Genomic DNA, 1,848 nt, shown 5'->3' with positions numbered 1-1,848 from the left:
AAGGAGGGGCCGCGGGGCTCTTACAGCGGCTGCCAGTCACCAGGGAAACACAACAAACAGGCAGGGACGCCCGGACCAGGCTTTTGGCCCCAGGATCTTCATCCATCAGGGGGCACTTTGCCTGAGTAAAGAGGCTGCAAATCGCCCTCACCACGGAGCAATCCCCAAACACCACAACCGCCTGCAAAGCTGAGGAGCAGGGACGCCCCCTCGGACCGCCGCAGCACTTACGTTGATGAGGGCCATGATCCAGAAGGCGTAGGAGACGCGCGTGACCACCATGCCTTTCATCGGCAGGTCGTAGTGAGACAGGTTGCCCGGGTGGTGCGGGACCAGGGACTTGCGGATGTGAGGGAGGTTGCTGGAGGCGTTGGCCGTGGAGTTCGAGAGGATGCAGTTGGTGTCCGAGAGGAAGGGGTCAGCTATCAGCGGGCTTAGCAGCGCCCCAAAGCCCACGAAGAAATGGAGGGCCTGCAAGAGATGAGACACTGTCATCACACAGAGATTTACTGCTCTTCTCTGCTGAGCCCCTCGCTCCTCTTCCTCAGAGGAGGAAGCGCAGCCAGAGGGGAGACACACGCTCCATGCTCACCTGCAGGAAGATGGCAGAGTCCTTCTGGTAGATCTTCACCAGCTGCATGTTGGAGATGGTGTCGATGCACCCCATGGCCAGCCCTGCCACGGCCATGACCACAGCCAGGACCACCACATTGTGGCACAGCGGGATGATGGCAAAGACCAAGGAGATTGCCAGTGACAAGAGGAAAGACGGGGCAGAATTACTACCACGAGAGCAGCATCCACACCACAGCCCTGCCTCCCCTTTTCAGCCCCAGGTCAGTCAGTGGCATCGGCATTAGCAGGAGATGCACACACAGGCTCCAACTAACGCAGCTCCAGCTGATGAGGGGGATGCTATACCCCTTGCACCCCCCATGTCACAGCCACAGCCAGTGCAGGGCACTGCCACCTCCTGTGCGGATGGCGATGCCTCAAAGAGGTAGATTTTCCACCCAGCTTTTGTGGAGAGGAGCAACCATCCCTTCAAACCCACGTCCTGCACTTTTCAATGCAGAAGGCAGCCTGAAAACCCTCCCTTGTTAACTGGGTGGATCTGGGAATGGAAAAGGACACAGGGAGGTGCAGGTGAAGCCACACCATGACTTCTGAGTGGCTCCAGAGCGTTTCTCATTCAGTGCTGTAACCCACAGGCAGGCATGAGAGCCGCTGGGTAATCCCAGGTCCTGGCAGGGAGAGATTTGCTGTCATCTCAGACCTGCCTGCATGTGCCGTCCTGCCCCCCTCTCCATGCCCTGCACCATCTCTGTGCTGGCAGCACCGTCCCTGCCCCCAGCAGGATGTCTGCTGCGGGCAGCCGCTTTCCAGCCCACGGGAGAAGCCCGAGGGACGCGTGCGGTGGAGATGAAGCCGGTGCAACGCATCCCGGCTCTGGCAGCAGCGCGGGCAGGCCCGGCGGAGTGGGGAGGCCGCTCCCGGTGCGAGCCAGGCGGTAGCCAGCTCGCTGGAGAACGGCGCCCAGGCTGGCACCGCGCTGCCGCGGAGCTGCCAAGTGGAGAGAGAGGCAGGAAGGAAGGAAGGAAACAGGGACCAGACAGCAAAGCACTGAAACCAGCAGAAAGATGGAACTGTAAAGTCACAGCAGAGAGTAGCACAGGCACGGGCTCCCAAACCCGTTGCAGCAGCCAGCAGCTTGCAGCAATGAGTCGTTAATTAGCAATTGGGGATGTGGGGAATCGCCGTGTGTCACATCAAAGGCCTGGCAATGCACAGGGACGTCCCCAGCACAGACACGTAACCAGCCAGCAAAACACCTACAGCTCTGCTCCA

The 1,848-nt window shown here is 60.1% G+C and overlaps 1 protein-coding gene across 1 annotated transcript in view; it reads right to left on the bottom strand.

Annotated features, from left to right (window-relative positions):
- Nucleotides 1–782, bottom strand: part of MFSD4 (major facilitator superfamily domain containing 4) — a gene marked incomplete at its 5' end in the record, with an annotated part of 10,388 nt that extends 9,606 nt beyond the window's left edge. Inside the window, 2 exons of the mRNA XM_010185302.1 lie at nucleotides 232–471; nucleotides 593–782. Coding sequence (XP_010183604.1) covers nucleotides 232–471; nucleotides 593–782 — 430 coding nt within the window. The remainder of the gene's footprint in view (nucleotides 1–231; nucleotides 472–592) is intronic.
- Between the last annotated feature and the right edge of the window lie 1,066 nt (nucleotides 783–1,848).

The sequence above is a fragment of the Mesitornis unicolor genome, unplaced genomic scaffold (genome assembly GCF_000695765.1).
Source record: "Mesitornis unicolor isolate BGI_N332 unplaced genomic scaffold, ASM69576v1 scaffold44055, whole genome shotgun sequence".
Lineage (NCBI taxonomy): Eukaryota > Metazoa > Chordata > Aves > Mesitornithiformes > Mesitornithidae > Mesitornis > Mesitornis unicolor.
This window is presented reverse-complemented; position numbering and strand designations above follow the sequence as displayed.